Raw genomic sequence first — 24,630 nt, 5'->3', positions numbered from 1 at the left:
AGTTTTTCAGCATTGTGTGAAATATGAGACACAATAAAGGAGGGTTTAATGCTTTAGGATACCTTCCTTGGCTTTAAGAGTTTACAGTCTCATTTTAGGCAGCAAGAACAAAACGGTACATTCAAAGAAGATAGGAGTCCATCTTCCCCCCTTTTCAGCCTCAATCACAGGTCCGTGGCTCTAGGGCCCAAGTTCCATTAGAGCCTTGCTCTCAGCCAATTGTCATCAAACGGCACGAAGCTGATAGTGGCTCAACGTGGTACCTCTTTCTAGGAGGGTTTGCATTTTAACCAAAGACCTTTGAAGACCTAAAATTTTAAAAATAAATACATAAATAAAAAGTGGGCTTTTTATATAAACAGCTAGAAAATGGATTTATTCTTAGAGTTCTGATTTGTCTGTCTCAAACTATACAATACAAACTGCTTCTACACCACCCACCATCCCGTTACTCCCCTGCTTTTAAAAGCCCAGCTTGCTCCCTCCTCTCCTTGCTGTCTACCCTAGGCTACAGGGTAGACCAGATTTTTGGCTTTGTGTGCCAGAGGAGGGAAGGAAAAATTCTTCCTCTACCCTTCAAGGTCTTCCATCTGGATTAAGAATTAAATTTACATGAGACAGATTAATAGGAGGAAAACCCGAAGTGTTATTATGTGGGCACAGAGGCCCAATAATGAAATTGAGACCCCCAAGAAATGATTAAGACAGGCAGTTTTTATACATTTTAGACAATGAGACAACAAACTTGTGAGGAATTGACAGGATAAAGAAAACAGGTGTTTGGGAGCTTTAATTAGTAGGGAATTCTAAGCAGAATTTAGATTGAGGTAGATTAGAAAAATGTTTCTGCAGCTTTCTCAGCTTTAAAGTCTGTCTCTGGTAATAAGGATTTTTTTTTACATCTTAGTACAGGGAAGATATTTTTCTTACGGGAGATTTGTTTCTTGCTTTCAGGGGGACAGCAGAGGGTCTTCCTGTCCTTGCACCAGTTGCTTTTTAAGTAGCTTCAGTTCAAAATAATCAGTATGTCATTGTGTTACATTTTGGGCAACCTGCCCTTGGCCCCTACCCAGGCACTCTTGAGCCTCATTTTCCTTACTTCCAACCAGACATCTTACTTTCTAGCTTCATTGCACTTTCCATATTTCCATAAACAGGCCAGGCCCTTTCACAACTCCCTGCTTTGCCCATTTCCACTGCCCAGAATGCCTTTCACCTTCTCCCCTCTTGTCTTTTTGGCAATTCCCACTTTGGGACCCAGCATAAACAATTCCTCTGTGAAACTGACTATTCCCAAAATTCCTCCAAATCTCTTGATTCACCTGTTTCCAGAGCACTTTGTACATTTGTTATAGAACTGTTACAGAAATTAGTTTTGAAATTGTCTTCCCCTACTGGCTTTCTCAATGGCAGGGACCTGGTATAGTGTGTGGCATAAAGTCTTTCAGTACATGCTTGTTGAATGTTTCTGAGTTAGAATGATCAACAGGTTGGCAGACCTAGTTTTCTTTGACATTGTGCTGCCCCCCACCATGCCCTCGCATTAAATAAAAACTCCCAGCAGGAAATTTACAAGGTTTATTGTTGCTAATTTAACCAAATTTAGAGGTTTGTCCTTATGAGTAATCCATTTTGAAATTTGAGCTTGTGGAATACACTGGTAGAAAACATTGATTTTTGCCAATGTCATTCTCCTAAAATGTGTTCTTTGAAACAGTATATGAACTAAGATTTAGTAAAAGTGGCTATGTTTAGTCTGTAAATTGCTGGATTGATGACGGAGGAGATCGCGGTTGGGCTTGGTACTGGGAACTGTGTTGTGTGTGTGTATGTGTTGGGGGGAGGTGTTAGTTACCTTCCTGTTTCTTGGGCCTTAGAATGCACCCTTAACTCTGGCCAGCCATCTTAGAAAATGCTCCTGTTAGGAAGGTAAAAAGATTTGCAGCTACATTACTGAGAAAGGTATCAAAACTCAGGCCCTATTCATATTGGGTCAGGGGTGTCCATGACATAAAAGAAACAATTTATAGCTCAATCGAAGCAAAGACTCCTTTTCTTTGTATCTAAGATCTTTTTCTTTTCCTTTCCTATTTTAACATCATGACATTTCTCCTTAGCACCAGGCATAATGCCATGATTATGTTTTCCTCCATGTCGGGTTACTCCCCTTGCCTTGCAACCCCTCCTTATTCCTTTATCTCTTTCAAAGTTTCCATTCTCGGTTCCCTAACTTTTTACTCCCTCCCTTCCTCTCTTCCTCCTCCTCCTCTTTTTTCCCAGCTAGCTCACCCCGCCCCTCACCGTCACCACCTTCCCTCCCCTTCAGGCTTCTTCCCGCTGCTTCTCCCGCCACCTTCCCCCCACCCGGCCCGCCTCGCGTTCAGAAAGCTCCAATCAGGAGCTCGGGAGGTGTCTCGAAAGCCCGCCCCCTCCTCCCTGTCCACTTCTCTTCCCCCCCCTTTTCTCCCTCCCCCTCCCCCCCCCAACTCAAGTCCTGCGGACCTGGGGGCTTCGGGATCTGGGCGCTATGAAAAGTGTCTGCCCAGTCACTTCCGGTAAGGGCGCTGCAGCGCGAAGCTCCCCGCGGGACCGTTAAGGAGGGGGTGGGAGTTACCGGCGGGCCGGGGGAGGACAGTGCTGCCAGGGAAGGGGCCGGGAGAGGGAGGGGGAAGGACAGCGAGAGCGAGCGAAGCAGCACGAGCGTCTTGGGCTCCTTAGCCGCCGCTTTCCCGCCGCCTCTCCTGGAGCCAGCTCCCCCGCCCCCCGGGCGCCTGCAGTGCTTCTCTCCACCCCCCACTCCCGAGGACAGACGCCGCCCCTCCCTCGTCGCCGCGTGACCGGAAGTGGCGCCATCTTTAGCCTCTTGTGCTATTGACAATAACAAGCCCTGGTTCTCTCCCCCTCCCCCCTCCCCCTCCCCCCAACCACGGCATCTCCCCTCCCAGAGAGAGGGAGAAAAGGAGGAGGAGCTGCAGCCTCACAGACTCACTGAGTCGCTCCTGCAGAAAGGGGGGAGAGAGACCGAAAAGCAGGGGAGGGGGACGGCACTGCCGTTTACCTGTCTGCCTCCTCATTCGCTCTCCCCCCTCGTTCGGCTCACTCCTGGTGTCAGCCTATCCGCCTTCCCAAACCCTCCCATTCCCCCGGTGTAGCCCCCCCTTCACTTTCCTTCTCGTCCTCTGTGTTTCTCCTCTCTTTCTTCCCTTCCCCCTCTAGCATTGCCACCTTCTCTCCTACACGCACGCAGGCATATAAACGTAGATTTTTGATGCTCCTCTGCCTGTTGACCCCGCTATTTTCATGTTTCCAACAGGTTTTTCTTCCCCCAATCCCTCAGCTGCTGCTGCTGCTCAGGAGGTCAGATCTGCCACTGATGGTAATACCAGCACCACTCCGCCCACCTCTGCCAAGAAGAGAAAGTTAAACAGCAGCAGCAGTAGCAGCAGTAACAGTAGTAACGAGAGAGAAGACTTTGATTCCACCTCTTCCTCTTCTTCCACTCCTCCTTTACAACCCAGGGATTCGGCATCCCCTTCAACCTCGTCCTTCTGCCTGGGGGTTTCAGTGGCTACTTCCAGCCACGTACCGATACAGAAGAAGCTGCGTTTTGAAGACACCCTGGAGTTTACTGTAGGGTTTGATGCGAAGATGGCTGAGGAATCCTCCTCCTCTTCCTCCTCATCTTCACCAACTGCTGCAACATCTCAGCAGCAGCAACTTAAAAATAAGAGTATATTAATCTCTTCTGTGGCTTCGGGGCATCACGCAAACGGCCTAGCCAAATCTTCTACCACCACTTCTAGCTTTGCTAACAGCAAGCCTGGCTCTGCTAAGAAGTTAGTGATCAAGAACTTTAAAGGTAACCAAGGCCAAAATCCATAATCACCTACTAAGGATTTGACACTTGAGCGGTCACGTGCTCTATTTATGTTAATATATTAAACAGTATAGAGGTAGCCTAATGTTTTATGCATAATCAATGAGGTGGAGGGAGGTCCTTTTTTGGGTGGAGGGTTCATTTTCCGGGGGTGGTTAGTATTCTTGTGCTGAAGCATACACCGATTGTTTCTGTGCAGTATTTTGATGTCTGGCTCAGCTTATATCTAATCTGTTACTCATTATAACATTGACAATCGGTATGATTGATCTGGATTATACAGGTGAGAAATTTGTGTTCTAAAGAGGTTTATTTATTTCAGGTGCATGGTGAGCCTTGGCACTGCTGGGATTTTTATTTTTATGCTTCAGTAGGCCACATTTTCTAGTCCCTAGAAATGCAGGTAGCAATGGTGATCTTTTCATGCTCAATGATGATTTATAGTTAGATTTATAATGTTGCATCCTATATTCTTGAAACTCATTGTGGAAGCAGTATTTGGGGAAAAATATTTATGATCTCTGCATTTCTTTCCAAAGGTAGGGTTTGGAAGTGAAAAATACTGTATACAGAGAAGTAGTAACTCTGTGTACCACTAGTCTAAAGATAGGAACAATTACTACATCTATTTTTTTTTTTTCACTAAAATGGGTTTTAAAGTACTGACCTGCAGCTTTTAGGAAGATTTGTTCACTTTATGTTTGAGATACATGATTGAGAGTATTATGAATGCATTGATGCATATAAAATCAACAGTTTTTTAAAAACATAATTGAGCTGAATTACTTTTTTCTGTTGACTGTGTTTCTCTTTTTCTGACTTAGTTTTTCAGCATCCTTAACTGGCAGGTAATAGATGCTAAGATGTTTATTAAATGGAGAAGTAAATGAATGAACTGAAGTAATATTTACCAGATAAGTGCCTTGTGGCTAAATATTAGTATTGAGAAAATTAGATTCTCAATGCTTGCACTTTCAACATTAGTGTGGAAATCAGGAATATGCTCTGTTTTGTTTAAAGCAGAGGGTTATGGTGTTTATTTTTAACCTTCTCTTTTTTTTCCTATCACTCCTCTCCCATCCCCAGGTTCTTAAGAGTGTTGTAATCTTTCTGATTTAATAGTAGACCTTTCTGAAGTAAATGTGAATTTTAATTGGCTAATGTGTTCACTGCTCCAAAGTATATCAGTTTAATAGCCAAGAATTTTTAAAGGGATGAGCTATGATCCTAATTTCATTTGCATACTGGTTTCTGAGGTTTTGTTTGGGTTTTTTTCTTTCCCTCTTAAACTAAAAATATATCATTAAGGTATTAGGATGTTTTAATTAAAAAAAAATACTCATTGCTGGTCAATGAAGTTTAAAGCCTGGGTTAAGATAGTCCTTTCCATTCTGAAAATGCTACATAGGTTCTGGAGTTATTTGGATGTTTTAATTTTTTTAAAATTTCACTCTGCTCATTGATGTAGTTTAAATTAAAACCTGAGTTAAGATGTTTCTCTCCATTTGTAGATGGTGCATAAATGTGAGGGTCAAACAGGCTTGGATTAGAATCTCAGTTTTGCCATTGATTAGCTTTGATGACCTTGGGCAAGCCTTTCTAAATGAGTCTTCTAGCCTCAGTTTTCTCGGTTGCATGATAGGGATAAATAATACCTTCCTTAGAGCATTGTTGGGGAGATTAAGATGTTTGGAAAGTACCTTGTGCATAGTAGACATTCAGTATTTTAAATCTCAGGTGCAAAATTCACGTTGACTGACTTAGGTTTTACATGTGATGGAATAAGATCAGGATTGTTATTTTTTATCTGTGATTCTTGAATTTTTATTTTTTGAAGCAATACAATCAATTGAAAAAAAGAAACCTCACCTTTAATTCTAATAGGTGAGTCAAAATGACTTAAACAGTATTCTGGCATTTCAAATTTTCTTTATGCTAAGCCTAAATACAGTAGCTACTTTAATATTTAGATGTAATAATTATAAAAATCACAATTTACCCTTAAAAAGCAGTAATACTATTACTGTACTTTAATGGATCCTTCCATTACTATATGCTACATATTCTGATATCAACCTTGTACATATTACCTAGATAAGCCTAAATTACCAGAGAACTACACAGATGAAACATGGCAGAAGCTGAAAGAAGCGGTGGAAGCTATCCAGAATAGTACTTCGATTAAGTACAATTTAGAAGAACTCTATCAGGTATGTATTAATGTGGATAACCAGATTTGGCTAGCATAAATTGAGGTAGTATGTAGATGGATTTTACTTTGAAATGAGTCCTTATGTAGACTTTTGGTTTCCTTCTAGTGAAAATTTCTTGATTAATTTATGCACTATATTTTATAATCAGACTACACATTCTGACGTACTCTGACATTCTGACAAACTATGAGTACAGTCATGTTGGTATATATTGGGTTTATCTTGGACCCTTCTGATTAGGATTTACAGTGAGGAGTACCTTGGTATAATCAAGGTTTTACCTATAATGGAATCCTACAGCCCAGATCCCAAAGATGATTTCTGGTGACATGTCATTCTGTTATGGTACTTCTTGCTAAATGGTGTTACTCGCCTATAGGAAAGGCCTCAAGAAATACAAATGTTCTCTATACTTTATCCTTACTTCTTATTAGCCTTTTGCCATTTCTTTTTCTTGCTGTTTATGTTTGTTTTATTTTCTGGGGTACAAGACAGTCCTTAGCCAAAAAATGAGCATCAGATTGTAGTCCATTGACTTGGTCTGAGGTTCAGGTTTGTTTCTTTTGCTTAATAAATGGGTCTATACTTGAAGTGTTTAGTTTAAATGTACTATTAAGGGCAATTACTGATTTAGCCTGCTTAGTACCATGATATTTTGCCCTACTGTATTTTTTTAGAGATTTTATTTATTAGAGAGTGCACGCATGAGCGGGGATTGGGGGGGAAGCAGAGGCAGAGGGAGAAGCAGACTCCCCGCTGAGCAGGGAGCCCAATGTGGGGCTCCATCCCAGCACCCTGAGATCCTGACCTGAGTCGAGGGCAGACGCTTAACTGAGCTACCCAGAGGCCCCTGCCCTACTGTATTTTGACACAGCCACTTCAAGAAGTTACTTTCCATTATAGCATAAGCAGTTTCATATAAAAAAAAAATACTTAAGAGTCCCAATAGCTCGTGCTTTTTTTTTTTAAAGATTTATTTATTTTAGAGAGCGACGGCATATGCTATTGAGCAGGGGGGAGGGCAGAGGGAGAGAGAATCTCAAGCAGACTGTAACTGAGTTTGGAGCCCGACCCCGAGATCATGACCTGAGCCAAAACGAAGAGTCGGATGCTCAACCGACTGCGCCACCCAGGCAGCCTTTTTGTGTTTTTCATATTGATAAATACCTTGTAAGAAATTAAGTTGGTTTGATTTATCAGAATTTGTAGTTTTTATCTATTCATTTTAGTTGCAGAGGTGGTATGGTAATGGCAAACCCTGGATTAGGAGTCCGAAGACAGATTTGGGATCTTCTTTTGGCGCCTATTACCCTTCTGATCTTGAGCAAGAAACTAGACCTCCCTCAGCTTCAGTTTCCTCCTCTGTAAAACAGGGGAAAGAATACTTGTCCTCTCTACCTCGTGGGGTTGCTTCTAAGAATCAAATAAGATGTGAAAAACAACTTGAATCACTATGTTACAGAAATATAAGATGATGTTATCACTAGTAAAGCTCTTTCATAAGTCACAGTGTGGCTTTTTCACTTGTAATAAGTCAATTAAGATCACCAGTTTCTGTTGCTGTGAGAATTGAACGAGTCGGTGCATGCAAAACACTCACAACGATGCCCAACAGGTAGTAATAATGTTATACAATGTAACCGTTGTAACACTATGTGTCAGGTAGTAGTAGCACTAAGCTATTAAGGAGAAGCCCACTTACTTGGCTATGTTGGTATATTACATATGTGGCTCCTGAGTTGTACAGTAATAAAAGTAGAATTATGGAATTAGAGTTGGAAAGGCCGTAAGAGATCATGTAGTCCGATAGCTTTTCTTCATATAGTGCAGGTGGTCCTCTACAAATTAGGTTTATCTTTTATTATCTTTTAAGCATTACAGAAACCCTTTGTGAAGTAGACGGGGTAGTAGTTATTATTCCTCTATTGATGAGGAAACTGAGTTTCAGGGAAGTTACGTAATGTGCCCAGAGTCACACTGAGATGCCCAAGTTTCAAGTCCAGTGCACTTGCGCTCCTATGCTGCTTCAGGAATACGCCGCAGCACTTCGAATACCTCTGTAGTGCGGTGTGAGAGGCCAGTAGTTTCACTTGAGGGAAAAAATGGTCCTCAAAGAAGGTAATTTTTTTCCTTCATGTATATGGTGTTTATTTGGATACGGTGGTATACAGCGTCTTTAGTTTCAATAATGTTATTTTATATGTTTTATATTTATAGTATATTGATTGTGATTGTTAATGAACCCTATTTACCTTGAATATTTTTCTAGAGCTTTTGGGTTCAAAAATATTTTTCCTGATAAACTGATTCTGTTAAATTCTTCTATGTTTCAAGAGTTCATAGCTTGGATTTTTTGTTTTTCATTATCTTCTACTTCAGAGTTATTACCTGCTATTGTTCAGTTGCATTTCTACAAATATATATATATTTTTTAAAGATTTTATTTATTTGAGAGAGAGAATGAGACAGAGAGAGCATGAGAGGGTCAGAGGGAGAAGCAGACTCCCTGCCGAGCAGGGAGCCCGATGTGGGACTCGATCCTGGGACTCCAGGATCATGACCTGAGCCGAAGGCAGTCGCTTAACCAACTGAGCCACCCAGGCGCCCCTGTTCAGTTGCATTTCTTTAGCCTAGCATCAGTGTTACAACTTTTTACTCTTCTGCACTTTTCACAGTACTTTACTGTTTCTGCTATAATAAATTCAAAAGCATTTGTTTCTAGCTCTTTTGTTGTTTTTGACCTTAATTTTATAAATGCTCCTTTGGATCGTTCTCAGAAAGTTTATTTTGAGATGTTCAGGTTTAAAAGAGGATACAAAGAGGGCGCCTGGGTGGCTCAGTTGGTTAAGCGACTGCCTTCGGCTCAGGTCATGATCCTGGAGTCCCGGGATCGAGTCCCGCATCGGGCTCCCTGCTCGGCAGGGAGTCTGCTTCTCCCTCTGACCCTCCTCCCTCTCATGCTCTCTGTATCTCATTCTCTCTGTCTCAAATAAATAAATAAAATCTTTAAAAAATAAATAAATAAATAAAAGAGGATACAAAGATAAGGGAGTAAAATTACTTCACACCATCTGGATTTCAGGTGCTTGTTTAATTTTGACTGGTTGAAATGTAAATGAAAAGTACTCTCCTAAAGAGGGGGTAGGGGAGGGAAATGGCCAAAAAAAAAAAAAAAAGTACTCTTCTAACTCTCCTAAAATTGAAACTATAGGAGTATGTAGTATACCAAGCAGAAGTTCACCAAACCCCTCATTCCCCCATCCTACCCTCTGTCTCTGAAGTAAATGCTTATTTGGCATATGTCTATGCAGAACTTTTTTCTGTGCATGCAAAACCGTTATGTTTTAAATCTTAAGCATGGAAGTCCCTAGTGTGGATTGCATGTACTGCCTCCCTAAGTTTTTAATTTCTAGAAAAGAACATGTGGTTCTGAGTGCATTTGCAAGAAACAAATGTCTTTTAAAAGTGATTTTTTAAAAAAGATTTTATTTATTTATTTGACAGACAGTGAGAGGGAACACAAGCAGGGGGAATGGGAGAGGGAGAAGCAGGCTTCCTGCCGAGCAGGGAGCCCGATGCGGGGCTCGATCCCAGGACCCTGGGGTCATGACCTGAGCCAAAGGCACACGCTTAACAACTGAGCCACCCAGGCGCCCCGTTAAAAGTGATTTTAAATAAGAATTGTGCTTGAGTTTAAAAAATTATCTTTTCTAGACAACCTTGAAATCCTAAGTATGAGGCAGTGGTTAATGTTGTTTTGGTTTGGGGGGATTTTTTTGTTTGTTTGCTTGTTTTTGATTGACTACAGATAGTATGGTTAAGCGCACTGACTTGATTTATCAGCCTGCCTTAGATCAGAGATCTGCCACTCATGATAGTTTTGGGCAAGTTACTTCTCTAAGCCTTGTTTTCCTCATTTGTAAAATGGGAAGACCAACATTACCTATATGGCAGGGTTGTTGAGCTGTAAACAAAATACTACAAAAACTACTTATTACAATGTCTGCTACTTATTGGTGTCATCAATGATGATGATAATAAATGAGTCTTTTAGAAAGATACCTTTAGGGGCGCCTGCGTGGCTTAGTCATTACGTATCTCCTTCAGCTCAGGTCATGGTCCCAGGGTCCTGGGATCGAGCCCCACATCGGGCTCCGTGCTCCGCGGGAGGCCTGCTTCTCCCTCTCCCACTCCTCCTGCTTGTGTTCCCTCTCTCGCTGTCTCTCTCTGTCAAATAAATAAAATCTTCAAAAATAAAAAGATACCTTTATTTTAAGATTGTATTTTATTATACAGCTCTAAAGACACACATGTTTTAAAATTCTAAATCCACACTGGGCCAGAACAGCTGGCTGATAAATAGATTACGTTCCAAATATGTGTCAGTAGACACCATTAGCCAAATTGAAAAAATAATAGAAAAAGAGAGGAACTCTCTAGGAACAGTGTCCTTTACTTCTTAAGACTGTGTCTTGTTTTTTACATGTGGTATCTTATAATCATTGGAATTTGGAGTATTTTAAATAATGGGATCATTTTCCTCATGTTCTCAGCCTTTGTATAAGTAGCTGTGTCGTGTTTTTAAATCAGCTACTTTTTTCTGGAGCTGGCTGGTTGTTTATATATGAAAGTATAACATTTATTCTTAGTATAAATGTCTAGCTATTTTCTTTGAAGGCAAGCCTAGTCCATACTTCAGTTCTGATGGAAATAATTTTATTTATTATTAATAATAGGAACTCTTGTTTGGTTAGCTTTTTGTGAAATAAATCTTAAATAATGGCCTTTTCTAGTAATGCTTCATTTATCAAGTAGATGACCGCAAGACTGGAAGCAAATAGTGTGTCCACCTCAGTACAGGTTATTACCCATTGTAAAATCTGGTTGTTGAAGCAGTCAGAGGTTACAGAAGAGCAGTTAGGTTCTTAGCAGAGATGATTAGCTTTTGTATTCTATGTATTTTTTAAAGATTTTATTTATTTATGTGAGAGAAAGAGCGTAAGTGAGAGAGAGCACAAGCCAGGGAGGAGAGGCAGAGGGAGAAGCAGACTCCCCGCTAAGCAGGGAGCCCAGTGTGGGGCTCCATGAGGGGCTCCATGAGGGACTCCGTGTGGGGCTTGATCCCAGGACACCTGGACCCCTGGACCCCAGCACCACGACCTGAGCCGAAGGCAGACGCTCAACCAAGTGAGCCACCCAGGCGTCCCTTTTGTATTCTATATTGATAAGTAGCTAGTTGTGTTTTATGTGAGGTTATTTTTAATTGTTGTCACTCTTGATGTTTTTTAAGTTTAGTCTATCACATCATGTAGTGCTTCTCTCTTTATTTAGTACTCAGTATTATCCCCGCAATTTAAAAAGTGTGCAACTACAAATTCTTAGTCCTTGGTAATTTTAGTCTTACTTAAACTAACCTTTTTACTAGATGTAAAAAGAAAAATTAGATTTCATGTCTGGCTTCCTTTCTGCAAGTTCTTAGTTTTTGATGTATTTCAAGTATCTTATTTCAGCCATTTTTACTAAATGTAAAAAGATAATTTAGATTTTATTGCTGTATCAGTTCTTGAAAACTTTGTGGTGTGCTCTCCTTTCTTTAAACATATGGTTTGAAAAATAAGACCCAACCCATTAGGCCAATGACCGGAGTTCAGCACCCTGATGGGAATTTAGTATCTTTCTGGGTGCCTATTGTTGTTAAGTCAGAAAAGTTTCTAGATTTCCTCCCTTATCATGTTTAATTATGTTTGTAGCCTTTGTGTTTTTTATTCTTATTTTAATCCTCTTCATTTTTTATTCTAGGCTTACTGCTCACCCTCATTTCCGTTCCCTTGTCCCAGATGCAATCTTTTGTGCCTTTGCAGTTTCTTAAATCCTGTATTCCCCAAAGCATCAAATTTCAGGAACTATAGTTTTACATTTCATTTGCTACATGTTTACATTTCTTTGGAGTGTATGGTTTTGTTTGTATCAGACAAACATGTTTTTTTTTTTTTTCTTTTTGCAGACATGTTTGTTGATGTGACATGTATGGATTTTAGCGGGTAAGGGGCTGGGATTTAGAGGAATAACGGTTAGAACCTTGCTAGAATGTTTCTATTTTATATCTGATTACCTTCAAAAAGGATTTAAGGTAGTATATTTTACCAGTAATGATTGGGAGCTTGCATAGAAAGAAAGTTTTATTTAAGAGACTTACAAAACTATGTAGAGTCTGTTTGATACAAATGGTTGCATGTGAAGTGAGAGAAAATAATTAATATTTAATATATGTATAATAGTGCATTTCAAAGATCTGGAATAAAATAGAGCTTATCCCAAACTTTAAGTAGTGATTTAACACCTTCCTATCCATGTTTCTATCCCAGCACCTAACAGGGTACAGAGTACTTACTTAGTAAACAGTCGTTGTTGAGTCAGTTACTGCTTCCTGTGTGCAAAGCTGGACAGATGCCCTGGGAAGATCACTTAGGCCTTGCCCCTGAGGTGCTTATATTCTAGTAGGTTTATGAAATTGTAGTTTGTGACCAGCATTTTTTTTTTTTTTTTAGATTTTGTTTATTTATTTGACAGAGCACACAAGCAGGGGGAGCTGCAGAGAGAGAGAGAGAATCAGGCTCCCCACTGAGCAGGGAGTCCAACTGAGCCACCCAGACACCCTAATGACCAGCATTTTTTAAAAGACAAAATAGAAAATAATTGGAGAACATCGTACATAGTAATGATAAGTGTACTTTCATGAAGATTTTGTTTCAATTACATAAATTTATTTTATTTATTTATTTTTAAAGATTTATTTATTTGACAGAGAGAGAGACAGCGAGAGAGGGAACACAAGCAGGGGGAGTGGGACAGGGAGAAGCAGGCTTCCTGCCGAGCAGGGAGCCCGATGCGGGGCTCGATCTCAGGACCCCGGGACCATGACCCGAGCCAAAGGCAGACGCTTAACGACTGAGCCAGCCAGGTGCCCCTCAATTACATAAATTTATTTTACATACAGTGGATTGTGACATAAAGTGTATTTCTTGCTGTGGCTTGTCAGAAATTTTTGGAAGCCCCCGTTTTAGGCACACATGACTGCTCCAAACAAACCTTGCTTAAAAAAGTAAGGAAAGTAGAGTGTTTAGATCATGGTGTATGTGGAAGATTATAAACAGACATGAGACTACTAAAATGGTAAGATTGAGCCTTGAATGCTGTGCTGAAAAGTGTGGTGGTGGGGAAGATAGAAAAAGTTTATTGGGTGAGGTGAATATTTAAGTTTTTTGAGTACTTAATATATATTCATCTGGTTCAAAGCCCAAAAAGTATTACAGAGCATATAGTGAAAAGTTTCACTTCCACCCTGTCCTCTGCCCTCCTCCCCACAGCTAGTTCCTCTATCCACAAACATTATTAGTTTGGGGAGTATCTTTTCCAGCAGTGTTTTATGTATGTAAAAACAACTGTGTGTGTTTTGATTTATTTTGGCTTTTTTACGTAAATGATATTAGACCATGCACCACATGGTTCAGTCCTTTGTATTTTTTAACGGATTTTTTTTAAAGAATTTATTTTTGAGGGGTGTCTGGCTGGCTCAGTCAGTTAAGCAGCTGCCTTTGGCTCAGGTCTTGATCCCAGGGGTCCTGGGATTGAGTCCCGCATCTGGCTCCCTGCTCAGTGGGAAGCCTGCTTCTCCCTCTCCCTCTGCCTGCCACCCCCCTGCTTGTGCTTTCTCTCTCTGTCAAATAAATAAAATCTTTAAAAAAAAAAGAATTTAGGGGCGCCTGGGTGGCTCAGTCGTTAAGCATCTGCCTTCGGCTCAGGTCATGATCTCAGGGTCCTGAGATCGAGCCCCGCATCAGGCTCTCCGCTCAACGGAGAGCCTGCTTCTCCCTCTCCCACTCCCCCTACTTGTGTTCCCTCGCTCGCTGTGTGTCTCTGTCAAATAAATAAAATCTTAAAAAAAATAAAAAAAATAAAAAAAATAAAGAATTTATTTTTGAGTAATTACAACACCCAACGCATGGCTTGAACCCACAACCCCAAAATCAAGAGTCGCATGCTCCACTGACTGAGCCAGTCAGGTGCCCCAGTCCTTTGTATTTTTTTATACCTATTATAGAATTTCTCTGTAACAGCACCTGAGGAGCTTGATGAAAGGTTGTTAAGGAAGGGAAATTACTAGGTCTGGTCTATATATGTTAAGAAGCAGTCAAGGCTAACTAGAGAAGCAGAGTGTTCTATTCCAGTTTGACCTTCAGGACTCATCTTAGATGCTCCCTTTCCTGTTTTTCTTGCCTCTAACATCTTAAGTAACTCTCCAACTAAACATGGAGGAGATTGTAAGCATATAAAGCCCAGCTTAGGGCGCCTGGGTGGCTCAGATGGTTAAGCGTCTGCCTTCGGCTCAGGTCATGATCCCAGGGTCCTGGGATCGAGTCCCGCATCGGGCTCCCTGCTCCTTGGGAGCCTGCTTCTCCCTCTGCCTCTCTCTCTTTCTCTCTGTCTCTCATGAATAAATAAATAAAATCTTTAAAAAAAAAAAAAGCCCAGCTTAATTCTCTATTTCTCATTATTCCCACTAGCTTTTCATTTTCCTCTGGTCTCTGGGATTCCACCTGTTATACCTCTGCTCAGGAAGCCTTTCCTGACTTGCTCCAGTCCTAAAGAGACTGGGTTAGGGCCTTTGCCTCTATGCTTATCCTCATCATAGCACCTAATACAATGTTTTATAATTCTGTGTTTTCCGGGCAGTTTTTTCTTTCCACTATAAGCCCCTTCTATGTGCAGGACACATTGCTAGTTGTAAGTACGTTAATTTTTTGAATATTTACCATATTGCCTAGTTTAAACCCCCCAAAGCATTAAAGGAATATATGGATACATGAACGAGCACATAGTCTCTTTTTCTCATTAAGGAGAATTGGGGAATGGGATATACACAAATAGATACAGTATTTTAAAAAAGACATAGTATTGACTCAGTGACAAATCAGTGTGTTATGATTGGTGACATTGCCAGGTAAGGCAGTTAATGAAAGCTTATTGGAAGAGGTGGGACCTAGCTGAGTAGTAAGAGAATATGGTATCTTGTGTGAGAAGATAAAAAACACAGCAGAAGGGAATGGGAGAAGTAGGACTTGGAGAAGTACTGGAAGTGGGAAATGTGGATAAGATGAAGTACAAAGACAGAATCTAAACAGGGAAATGAGAAATGCTGAGAAAATGAGTCATTCAAGAGGAACATGAGCTACAACGAGAAGAATACTAAAGAAGGAAGGGGAAGAGTCCATAGAGAACCAATGTGAACAGAACGGCTCATGAAATAAGCATAAATACACCCTTTAGGTATTTGTGGCCTAACCCAAGGCCCCATGGAAAGTGGCCAGAGGAGAATCAGCTTTCTTATTCCTCCTTAGCTACTGGATCTAATTGGCCTGCTGTTTCCTGGTGAGGTGTAGTGACTTTCCTGCAATGATATAAGTGGTTTTCTTTAAGCTTTCTTTTCATTTGCTAATTTATTTATTGGACCTGCATGCTGGGAATGTGACTTCCACGTACGTATTTATGAAATTCCACTCCAACCTACAGAACTTGGATCCTTCCTTAGAGTCAATTTTAATGGATTTTCTGCCTTTTGTTGTGATGAGGAAGGAATCCTGGTGTTATACTTAAGTCATTACTAGTTGGAATTGTAGATTATATCAGAGTTCATCCAAAGAGTTTTACCAGGCCTTTTGTTTTAAATTTGAAAGTCTTTGATACACATAACAGGAAACTCACAGAAATCTGAAGTTTGTCTTTTTGGGATCTGGGTATAAAAGAAGACCAATTCAACTATTAGAATGAAGTAAAAATAGTCATTTCTGTTGTAATGTTTACTTAATTGTGCAAATTTAAAAACCTCTATATTTAAATATTCATAAACTGAAATATTGGAGAAAAATACTTGGTGTTTACATCATACTCATTATAATACTGCTAGCAATAGTTCATTGTTCTGTTCAGGAAAACCAAAGTATAAGTTTTAATTCAGTGGTGGTCAGACTGCCCAATCCATCTGATAAACAATTCGTGAAACTGTTTTTTAAACTCAAAATGGAATTCTGCTTATGAAAACAATTAACATTTTTAAGAACAAGACAGCATTGATAGGTAGTCATTGTTATAAATTGGATGTCTCCCCAGGGTAGAACTTGATTCCCTCCATCCTTAACCTGAACAGCCATAATAAATATATTAGGTGGGGTTTCTTTTTGGTACATTGGTTATGAAAAAGTTCATTCACATTCATATTTTGTTACTTTACTTTGTGTTTTAAATGGATAAATAATGCTTTTTAATAAAATGTAAAATACTAAAATAGTAAGAATTTGATGTAAATAATCAATAACCCCATTTTCTCCTTAAGCAAGTATGTGTTTAATCTTGCAGGCTGTAGAAAATCTCTGTTCCTACAAGATTTCTGCAAACTTGTACAAACAGCTGAGACAGATTTGTGAAGATCACATCAAAGCACAAATTCATCAGTTCAGAGAATATCCTTTTAAAAACCAAAAATACTGTATTTTTATCTGTTCCCTCCTTTCTTATCCCTCACTATTTAACCCAACTTGAAATGAATGCCTGTGTTTTATAGATTTGTTACTGTTTCTTACATTTCTGGAGAAAGAAGAAATGAGTTTTTGACTTTTCAACTTTAATTAGGTTCCAAGTCTACATTGTGATGTTAGTGCAAATAAGATGTCCTTATGTCCTTACCCTTTTTGTTCTAACAAATTTCCATTTAAGGAAAAATAAGGGAAATCATAAACAACATAGTACTCACTTATGTGTAAGATTTGTTCTAAAAGGTATTTAGTGGGACCTAAAACTTTTTTTACAGTTTAAGAAATAACATTTTGTTCTATAATTAAGTGCTATTTCATTTGTTGTTGTTTTTTTAGGATTTTATTTTTAAGATTTTATTTATTTATTTGCCAGAGAGCAAGCACAAGCAGGGGGAGCGGCAGGCAGAGGGAGGAGCAGGCTCCCTGCTGAGCAAGGAGCTGATGCGGGACTCGATCCCAGGGATCGTGACCTGAGCTGAAGGCAGGCGCCTAACTCACTGAGCCACCCAGGCGTCCCTATTTTTATTTAGTGTGTAATACTCCATATTTAAGACAAATATGCTCTTGGATTGCTTGTATTACTTGTACTAAGCATTTTAAAAGTATCCTTGACATATCTCATGGATTCATTGGATAGTGTTCTTTTTCTAAAGAAAATTGATAGATGCTGGCAAAATCATTGCAGACAAATGGTAAGCTGGAAAAAGTATTGTTTCAGCTAAATATTGTAGTTAAATAAATTTCTTCAAATACATGGATGTTAGTTTTAAATGCTTTGCAGTGGGGGTTGGGGATTGCCTCAATATCTGCTCTTATTCTGAATTGAACACTAATTTTGGTTAAGCTTTCTATTTTAAAACTGCAAGTTATAGGGAAACCACCATTTTGGAATGACTTGCACCTTAGGATCATTTTTATTTTTGTCACACTTAACCAAAAAGTATCTCATTTTTAAAAAGTTACATTTTTGTCTGTTAGTCTTGATGGATGTCCCCCCCACCTACTTGATTGCCTGTGAAGGTGCCTGATGGTCCTGCATTTTAGTTCATTCAGATCACCACCTTTTCCTTTCTCCCTAATTTGGTATTTATTTTATACCTTATATTCTGCAAACTAAAAATCTTAAAATCCCCCTACCCAAAACGACACATATACAATTTAGGGCAGCTTCACCCTGAATGAGCTGTTACTGAGGAAGAATTGTATGTGTGTCCCCTTAATTCGCTGTTTTTATCTTCAGTTATATCTCAAGTTGCAGAGAAGTCATAGGACCATTTTAAGTGTCCCTTTTCTAGAAACTACAGCAAGGATTAAGACAATAGAATAGTTTAATAAAAATAGTATAGGCATATTCTCAGGTAGATTTCTTTATCTGTATGTAGTAGTCCAGTGTATATATATAAAAGTGAACCCTGCAATTTTATTCTTGTTTTATCAAGAGCAAATGTTTCAGCTTAACAAAATATAAAAATCAATTTCTTTTTGTTGGCAGATCATGATCAGGAGCATTTTTCTGTTTCTGGATAGAACTTACGTTCTACAGAATTCAATGCTACCCTCCATTTGGTAAGGATGCCAGAAAAAAAATAAGAAAAAATTTGTTACAAATCATAGTCAAATCTTAATTACACTAATGAAAGAGAGTAAGTGATGCTGTGAATATTCTCCTAAAAACGCAAATTTGGCTTCTAGACTTGTATTTATAGCAATTTTACCTTCTTAATTATGTTTTGCCTATTCTAATACTAGAGATAGCTAACATTCCCTGAGCATATAATAACTTAATGAAGAAGTTTTTTTTGTTAGCTAAGGAATTAAAGTTTGCTCTGGACTGTCTAGGAGTGTGCATTATTTTGTTGTTTATCAAGAGTTTGCTCATTATCTGTTAACATTGCTATGGAAAATTCCGTGTATACACGAAAATAGAATATTATAATGAGCTCTTTCCCCCACCTTGTGCCTAGCATCTACCTACAGTAATTATCGGAGAGTTTACTGATTTTTGAGTACTGAAGCCAGATGACAAATGGCCAATTAAGCCTTCATTACCAGTACAGTGAAAGCCATTTTGTCTTTGAACTAATTTTGTCTCTTGATTTGACCAAGGAAGAAATCCACCAAAGGAAATAATACAAGAAAACTTAGTTATGGAGGAAGACAGGAATTTAGCTTCAGTTCTCATTAAAGCCTAAATGAATTTCCTGTATGCTTTAACTCTAATAATGTTGTGTAAAATTAAATGTGTGGATTTTATCTTTTTACAATTCCTGCTTCAAATCTGGAACCCTAATTAACATGTGGCGAGAAGTTAAGCAGGCCTCTCTGAAAGTGGTATTGTTGTCAATTACTTTTGATTCTGTGTATTTTTTATTTTAGGGATATGGGACTGGAGTTATTTAGGGCTCATATTATAAGTGATCAGAAAGTCCAGAATAAGACAATTGATGGCATTCTTCTCTTGATTGAGAGGGAAAGGAATGGTGAAGCAATCGATAGAAGTTTACTCCGAAGCCTTTTAAGCATGCTCTCTGATTTGCAAGTAAGTTAACTTCACTTACAGAACTGATTGCTACTCCTAGTTTGATATTTAAAAACCAAATTCATAGTGCTGTTCACGTAGAGGATGTTTAATAAATATTTATTGAATAAATGAACTCCTTTATTTTGATCCCTCCTCCCAGATTTATCAGGATTCTTTTGAGCAACGATTTTTGGAAGAAACTAACCGGCTCTATGCAGCTGAAGGCCAAAAATTAATGCAGGAAAGAGAGGTATTTAAAAATCATGATTAATAAATCCACTGTGTCTCACAATAGACCTTGCACTCTAGAACATAAGCTGCCCTTTGCATTTATCTTCCCAACATTGTGATGCTTTTTGCTCACTTAGGTGCTCCTTTCTTTTCTCCCTTTTTAAAAGCCAGAATTCTGGATCACAAACTACCTATAATTTTACATGATTCAACCCTGTCACATTTGACAGGGCTTTTCCCGGGATCTTTTGGACTTGACATTTTCTGAATGATTTATGGGGAGGAAAACAATAATATAAAAAACTATCTTTGTAGGTTCCTGAATATCTTCATCATGTTAACAAACGTCTAGAAGAAGAAGCAGACAGACTTATTACTTACTTAGATCAGACCACCCAGTAAGTATTATATGCTCAACCTAATAGACTTTAACCAGTGTTGTTGAATCACTTAAGGCACTTTCAGCATCCCCAAACCCATTAGTACCTATTTTCAGGTGTGATTTGAGATGGTTTTTTTTAAAGATTTTGTTTATTTATTTGACAGAGAGCACAAGAAGGGGGAGCAACGGAGGGAGAGGGAGAAGCAGGCTCCCCGCTGAGCAGAGAGCCCCATGCGGGGCTCGGTCCCAGGACCCTGGGATCATGACCCGAGCCTAAGGCAGACACTTAACCGACTGAGCCACCCAGGAGCCCTGATTTGAGATTTTTTAACAATTGTTTTCTTGATGTAAACTTTATTTCCCCCCAGCTAATTAGATTTAATCAGTTAAATCTAATGTGTATGTGTTTAAGCAATTTAAAAATAGTATTATTAGAGGGGTGCCTGGCTGGTTCAGTCGGTAGAGCATGTGACTCTTGATCTCAGGGTCATGAATTCAAGCCCCACGCTGGGTGTAGAGCTTACTTTTGTAAAAAATGAAAAAAAAAAAGTATCAGAATAACTTCAGTTTTCCCAAAAGGCTGATATATTTCAATAATTTGACTACATCAGTGTTAATTCTGAGTTGGCAGAGGTAGCCTAACCAACTACCATTATGTTTTGGTACTAAGGGATATTATCTTTCAATAAAGTTATTGAAATGCAAAAAAAAAAAAGTATCAGAAGCAGATGTGGGATCTTTGAAGTCTTAAGGCTGATTAAAATTCAGTAGATGTTTGGAGGAGAAACTGTTTCTGTGCTTTCCTAAATATTACCAACCAAGGAGTTCCTGTAAGCAGCATAGATAACTACCTTCCTAATAAAAGCAGAGAAACTTGGAAAAAGCCAGCCATAGCAATACCATGGAAATATTGATTTAGTGATGTAAATCAAATTCTGAAGTATTGCACTTTTCCTTCTTATGGTGTAGAGTAACTCTGAGCACCAATACATTTAAACATAGGATAGGGATATTGAAATTAACATAAAACAAGCTATTTGAGGGGTGCTTGGGTGGCTCAGTTGGTTAAGCGTCCCAACTCCTGATTTTGGCTTAGGTCATGCATGATCTCAGAGTCGTGAGATGGAACCCTGAGTTGGGCTCAGGCACTGGGTGTGGAGCCTGCTTGGGATTCTTTCTCTCCCTCTCCCCCCATCTCTCTATTTTATTTTTTTTAGAGCTGGGGGAGAGGGAGAGAGCAAATCCCAAGCACACTCCCCTCTGAGTGTGGAGCCTGATGTGGGGCTCGATTCCACAAGCCCGAGCGAGATCATGACCTGAACCGAAATCAAGAGTCAGACACCTAACTGACTGAGCCACCCAGGCATCCCATTGCTCTCTCTTTAAAAAAAAAAAAAAAAAAGCAGCAAGCTATTTGTTTCCCCTGACCTCTGGAAAGGCTTTATAAATTTTCAGCAAAGTCAAATGTCAGTAATTCTAAACTTTTTTTCCTTATAGGAAGTCATTAATTGCTACTGTAGAAAAACAACTTCTAGGTGAACACTTAACAGCAATTCTTCAGAAAGGTAATTGACCAATTTATAAAGAGATCACTTTTAAAATGGTAGCAGCAAATAAGTAAAAAAAAATTCTTAAGGATTACCCCTTTAAGAAGTTTGATACTTTGTGGCTGCTTTTCTGAGAATGGACATAATCCTTTTTCCCTATTTATCATGGTAAACTTTGAGGAGGTCCTTCTTGGCTTAATTTAAAGATACAGGAACTGAGAATGAGAGGGGTCCACTAACATCAGTAAAAAAAAAAAAAGCAACAGTGGGAATATGGGAATTCTTGACTTAATTTGTAAGACTACGGTAGGGGAAAGAATTTCTTTTTACACTAAAGTGTATATGTTCATAGCATTTAAACCAAGCACTTCTAATCCCAAGTGATCTTAAGGGTAAACCCTGAATTTTACTTTGACAATGCCAGAAATAGACAAAAGCCTTACCTTTCTCTCCAACCATCTTTTCTTTTATATAAAATGGATATATTTTAGAACTTTAACGCAGTTACACTATTAGTTCATTCTGAAAATCAAATACATTAGAATCTTATTCACTTGGCCTATTAATGCATGGTTTTTGAAATACCACAGACCATATCCAATACTCTGAAATACAGTTATGTATACTAATTAGTACCAGATGTAGTATGGCTACTGCACATATGAGTGAGTTATTTATAATGTGTATTTAAGTAAATCAGTTTTTACAAATTGGTTTATACATCCGATCTACCATGCTAAATAGCACAAACCATTACAGAATTGTTTTTGTATTTATATAAACTAAAGCTCCCTATATTTAGTTTTCATTTGGAAAGGTGATTTATCTATTTGGATTTCAGAGAAAATAAATCTTTATATTAAAATTCATAGACTAGTAATAGTTTAGACCAGTATCACAATAATAATTTAATTTTCATTAAAATGTCTGGCATTTTTGTTCACTATTTTTAATGCCAAAATGTTTGAAAATTCAGGTTTAAATAACCTCCTTGATGAAAACCGAATTCAAGATTTGTCTCTCCTGTATCAGCTCTTCAGTAGAGTTCGAGGTGGAGTTCAGGTTCTCTTGCAGCAGTGGATTGAATACATTAAGGTATTAACAATTAACCTGTGGGGTTTTTTCTCTTATGTCTTAAAATCTATACACTCAGAGTACATATCAGCAAGCATTTCTTAATTGTTAGACCTGTTTTTTTTTAAGTAATGGGAGTTTTGAGGGCAGTCAACCTGAGAATGATCTGTATAACAGATCAGCAGTAAAAGTTATCTTCTTGATGTCTGATGGGATTTCTAGCTCCAATATTGAGAATAGTGAATATGGGGGGGAAAAAAGAGGACTTTTTTGGGGTCCAAAGTTTCTTTCCTTTCTTCAATTTTATACTGAAGCCAGATTGCCATTTAAAAAAAAAATTCATACCTCACTTCCTTAAAAGTAGGGACAAAAACCTAGAGGCTTATAATAATACCCCATTATGATACTGTATACCCAGTGGGTCATTCCTTATTTTGTGATTATAGATGAATGGTTATCAGTCTGGATGTTTTATCACTTTATTTTTCTTTTCCTGACTTCAAAAACAGCTTTATTTTATTTTAATATCTTGTAATTTAAAAATGTGTACCTACTTAAAATATGATTTGGGAATTGTTTTCATCGAGATAATTCAATTTTAAAAAGTTGTCATTTTTGTTTTTTAGGCATTTGGCAGCACTATTGTAATTAATCCTGAAAAAGATAAAACCATGGTTCAAGAATTGCTGGATTTTAAAGATAAGGTTGACCATATAATTGATATTTGCTTTCTGAAAAATGAAAAATTTATCAATGCCATGAAAGAAGCATTCGAAACATTCATTAACAAAAGACCAAACAAACCTGCTGAACTTATAGGTATTTTTCCAGTGTTTTTTCCCCCGGCTATTTAATGTTCTTTTATTCATAAAATTTCAGTCAATTTGAAATTTTGACAAGGTTATGTAGTTTATTAACACATTTATTTGGGGTTGCTTAGGGGCTAGTTTCTAAGAACCTAGATGTAAGGAATAAGTAAAGAACATCTCAAGGTAAAGAACATCTCAAGTTCACATGCCAAACATAATGTTCTTTCTTTGTAAGATAGTACATTGAACCCTGTTTACTCTTATTTATACTAAGCTGGATATCTGTTTTCTAAGCCTATAGCAATTTAGAGGTGGGGCAGGGTGCTACTTCTAGAGGCCCACACTAAGTGCTACAGGAGAGGGTAGCAAGAAATTACAGTTGCTAGGAAGAAAGGAAAAATGTCCAGGACAAAAATAAGCTTAATAATCTGGGCCCATTTAGTGTAAGGTTGTGGTGTGGTATACAGCAGTGTTCCTCAGATTTCCCTACCAGACTACCCTTTAATGTCAGAAGGGGAGGTACCCTGTGATGAAGGTCTAGGGTCTTCTGCCAGAAGGATGAAATTTCGTTGGTCTACTACTTACCCTTTAATTTTTTGGCAAATTTTGTCTTTTACTCTGTGATGTGTCTGGTTTGTTTTAATAAGTAGTGTTTAAGGTTCCTTAACATCGGTGTAAAATGGACACCCCAGAAGATGTGCCAGGTCTTTCAGTGGCTTTTTTTTTTTTTGAGATGTACTTGACATACAGTAATATTTGAGTTTCAGATGTACAACATAGTGATTCAGTGTTTGTATACATTGTGAAATGATCACTACAATAAGCCTAGTTACCATCTGTCCCCTTACAGAGTTAATACAATATTTATGGACTGTATTCCCTATGCTGTACATTACGTCCCCATGACTTACTTATTTTATCACTGAATTTGTACTTTATCCCCTTTACCCATTTTGGCACCCCAGCCCCCCTTCCCTCTGGCACCCACCAGTCTGTTCTCTGTATTTGAGTCTGAATTTTGTTTTGTTTTTTAGATTCCACATATAAGTGAAACCACACGGTATTTGTCTTACTTCTCTGTCTTCATTTCACTTAGCATAAAACCCTTAAGATCCATGTTATCACAGAAGGCAAGATTTCATTCTTTTTATGACTGAGTAGTAGTCCATTACACACACACCCACACATACCCTTTCTTATCCGTTCATCCACTGATGAACACTTAGGTTGTTTCCCTATCTTGGATATTGTAAATAATGCTACAGTGAACATGGGGGTGCATATGTCTTAGTGTTTGCATTATCTTTGTAGTGGAATTTCTGGATCATATGATAGCACTATTAATTTTTTGAAGAACCTCCATAATGTTTTCCATGGTGGCTGCATC

The 24,630-nt window shown here is 38.6% G+C and overlaps 1 protein-coding gene across 3 annotated transcripts in view; it reads left to right on the top strand.

Moving 5' to 3' along the window:
- The first annotated feature begins 2,401 nt into the window (after window positions 1–2,401).
- The window catches only part of CUL4B (cullin 4B), a 37,656-nt gene continuing 15,427 nt past the window's right edge, over window positions 2,402–24,630 (top strand). For 2 of the 3 annotated variants that reach the window (XM_045881948.3, XM_045881940.3), the window contains exons 1-12: window positions 2,409–2,555; window positions 3,314–3,859; window positions 5,972–6,087; window positions 16,504–16,607; window positions 17,302–17,371; window positions 18,172–18,245; window positions 19,056–19,218; window positions 19,361–19,450; window positions 19,747–19,829; window positions 21,311–21,378; window positions 22,337–22,455; window positions 23,061–23,253. In XM_045881948.3, coding sequence (XP_045737904.1) covers window positions 2,528–2,555; window positions 3,314–3,859; window positions 5,972–6,087; window positions 16,504–16,607; window positions 17,302–17,371; window positions 18,172–18,245; window positions 19,056–19,218; window positions 19,361–19,450; window positions 19,747–19,829; window positions 21,311–21,378; window positions 22,337–22,455; window positions 23,061–23,253 — 1,654 coding nt within the window. In that variant the 5' untranslated portion in view covers window positions 2,409–2,527. Of the gene's footprint in view, window positions 2,556–3,313; window positions 3,860–5,971; window positions 6,088–16,503; window positions 16,608–17,301; window positions 17,372–18,171; window positions 18,246–19,055; window positions 19,219–19,360; window positions 19,451–19,746; window positions 19,830–21,310; window positions 21,379–22,336; window positions 22,456–23,060; window positions 23,254–24,630 lie in introns of all 3 variants that reach the window. The other variant, XM_045881953.3, reaches the window with a different exon arrangement.

The sequence above is a fragment of the Mirounga angustirostris genome, unplaced genomic scaffold (genome assembly GCF_029215605.1).
Source record: "Mirounga angustirostris isolate CCGP_5_RB_7025 unplaced genomic scaffold, mMirAng1.0.hap1 SCAF_11, whole genome shotgun sequence".
Classification (NCBI taxonomy): domain Eukaryota; kingdom Metazoa; phylum Chordata; class Mammalia; order Carnivora; family Phocidae; genus Mirounga; species Mirounga angustirostris.
This window is presented reverse-complemented; position numbering and strand designations above follow the sequence as displayed.